Source organism: Bos indicus x Bos taurus, chromosome 3, assembly GCF_003369695.1.
Source record: "Bos indicus x Bos taurus breed Angus x Brahman F1 hybrid chromosome 3, Bos_hybrid_MaternalHap_v2.0, whole genome shotgun sequence".
Lineage (NCBI taxonomy): Eukaryota > Metazoa > Chordata > Mammalia > Artiodactyla > Bovidae > Bos > Bos indicus x Bos taurus.
This window is the reverse complement of record NC_040078.1, coordinates 119,103,935-119,106,557: the sequence shown is the minus strand read 5'-3', so window position 1 is coordinate 119,106,557 and position 2,623 is coordinate 119,103,935. Positions and strand designations below refer to the sequence as shown.

General features: G+C 49.7%; 1 protein-coding gene across 1 annotated transcript; it reads right to left on the bottom strand.

The window, feature by feature from the left end:
* Window positions 1-1,114: 1,114 nt before the first annotated feature.
* Window positions 1,115-2,065, bottom strand: LOC113890373 (olfactory receptor 12-like). Its single transcript, XM_027538268.1, has one exon. The coding sequence runs from the start codon at window positions 2,063-2,065 to the stop codon at window positions 1,115-1,117; it is 951 nt and encodes a 316-aa protein (XP_027394069.1).
* Window positions 2,066-2,623: the final 558 nt, after the last annotated feature.

Below are 2,623 nucleotides of genomic sequence, written 5' to 3'. Positions count from 1 at the left end.
GCCCCTACCCTACTCCCATAGCCCCTGTATTATTTTGAAGTAAGTATTAAACAAATAGGGTTTCAGTTATAAGTATTTCAGCATGCATCTCTAAAAGAAAAGAATATCCACAATAAATAAATTCTTTAATATCATCAAATATCACCTGTTGCTTGAATATCTATCTCATAAATGTAATAAATGCTTTTAAATGGCATTTATTTTAATTGGTATCAAAACAGGTGCTCTCTGTGATTGTCTCAGTGTCTCTAAGTCCCACCTAAGAGGGCGGGCTTCCTCTCTGTGTCTCTCCTCTCTGTGTCTCTCCTCTCTCTGTGTCTCTATCTCAGTTCCTCCCCGTCCTCCTCCCCAACTTCTCCAGTCCCTCCCCCCTTTTCCTCCTCCCCACTCCCCTTCTCCTCCACTCCCTTCCCCCTTGCCCTCTTCATCCTCCTCCTCCTCCTCTTTCTTCTTCTATGACTTCATCTAGACTAACTGTGGCACAGCCTGCCTTTCAGGTTCCTATTTCTACAAAATTGCTCCCATCAGTAAACCATTCAGCCTCAAGAGATTCATGTATCAGCCATGAATGGAAAGGTCTTGTCATGTAGAGTTGAGGTAGAGAATGTAGCCTGTTTCTATGACTCCTACCTATCCTACTTATATGACTCTGGTGTGTTGTGCTAGTCACCAGTCTTGTCCAACTCTTTGTAATCCCATGAATTGTCTCCTCTGTCCATGGAATTCTCCAGGCAAGAATACTGGAGTGGGTTGCCATTCCCTTCTCCAGGGGATCTTCCTGAGCCAGGGGTCCTACCCAGGTCTCCTGCATTACAGGCAGACTCTTTACCATCTGAGCCATCAGGAAAGTCATGACTCTACTGACTATATTACCCTAGCTTCGAGATTAGGGCCTTCATCATCATGAACCATTAATTATCTGATGGCAAAGATTTTGCCACTCACCCTTGAAATGGGCGACCCATGATTTGTTTCCAGGAAGGGTTGAATGAAATGCTGGATGAAAGAATGAATTAGATGAATAAAGAGTGAATTCCTCAAACCAAACCCAGTGCCTCCCCTAAAGTCTTCTTGTCCAGTCCTCAGGACACTGGGTCTCTCTGGTCACCCTCCTTCACTTGGCTGTGTGTTTCTGGCCCAGTCTCCACAGGGCATCCTTCACATCTTTGTTTCTCAGACTGTAGACGAGAGGGTTGAGCATCGGGATGACCAGGGTATAGAAGACAGAGACCACCTTGCCCTGCTCCATGGACTCCACAGCTCCTGGCTGGGCATACATGACAAAAAGGGTCCCATAAAAGAGGGACACGGCTGTCATGTGGGAGCCGCAGGTGGAGAAGAGCTTGTGTCTCCCTTCTCCTGAGCTCATCCTCAGGATGGTCACTGTGATGTAGCCATAGGAGACGAGAACCACGAGTGTGGTGCCCATGATGATGAGGCCAGAGAGGCCAAACATGACCAGCTCATTGGTCATAGTGTCAGCACAGGCAAGCTTGAGCAGAGGCGGCACATCACAGTGGAAGTGGTCGATGTGGTTGGAGCCGCAGAATGGGAGGGTGAATGTTAAGGGGGTCTGCACAATGGAGTTAAAGGAGCCCCCACAGTAGCAGCCCAGCACCAGGCAGGCACAGACCGAGGGGCACATGGAGATGGGATAGCGCAGGGGGCTGCAGATGGCCATGAAGCGGTCATAGGCCATCACGGCCAGGAGGAAACCCTCTGTGGTGACCAGCATGGAGAAGAAAAAGAACTGGGTGGCACATCCTGCAAAGGTGATGACCTTGGAGGAGGACAGGAAGTTGGCCAGGGCCTTGGGGTAGATGACAGATGAGTAACACAGGTCCACAAAGGAGAGGTTCTTGAGGAAGAAGTACATCGGGAAGTGCAGACGGGCATCAAGGGTGATGACCACGATCATGGTGAGGTTCCCCAGGATGGCCACCACGTACAGGGCCAGGAACAGAGCAAAGAGCAGGGCCTGGGTCTGTGGGTCACCCGCAAATCCATCCAGCACAAACTCCTGCAGAGGCATCGCTGAGACGTTTCCATTTTGGGGGGTTAACATGGTCCTGAGCTGGGGGACACAGGGCAGAGAGCAGAGAGCTGGTGGGAGGCAAGGAGAAGGGAGCAGGTCAAGGCCACAGGGTCATACTCTCTTGGAGAATAGGAGCCCTTCAGTGTCTCACTGCCCACTGACCAAGAGACAACCAGCTGCCCAGTTCTGCTGCCAGATGAGCTCAGACTGACCTGGAAAGGAACATTTCCTCCAGTTCACTGATTCATAAGTATGCAAGTTCATTCCCTCTGTCAGAGGCTCTGAGCTGCTGTCATTGTGGGGTGGGGGCATATCAGGGGCTTTGCAGAGTTCAGGACCTTCAGTGTGAGGAGTGTTGCAGCCTCTGTGCCTCCTTTAATACATGGTTTCCATCTCCAAGGGGATGCTTCTGAATTGTGTCATTACCTGTCCTTCTTCAACATCTAATCATACACTTTCTTGCCTTGTTAACCCATTCACAAATTTTGGAAATGTTTACTGAGTGCTTCCTGCCCACGTGGAAGACCAAGCTGGAAGGAGAGCAGGAATTAGCAATGATCGGGCGAATTTCTGTCGTTTTGTTTTGCA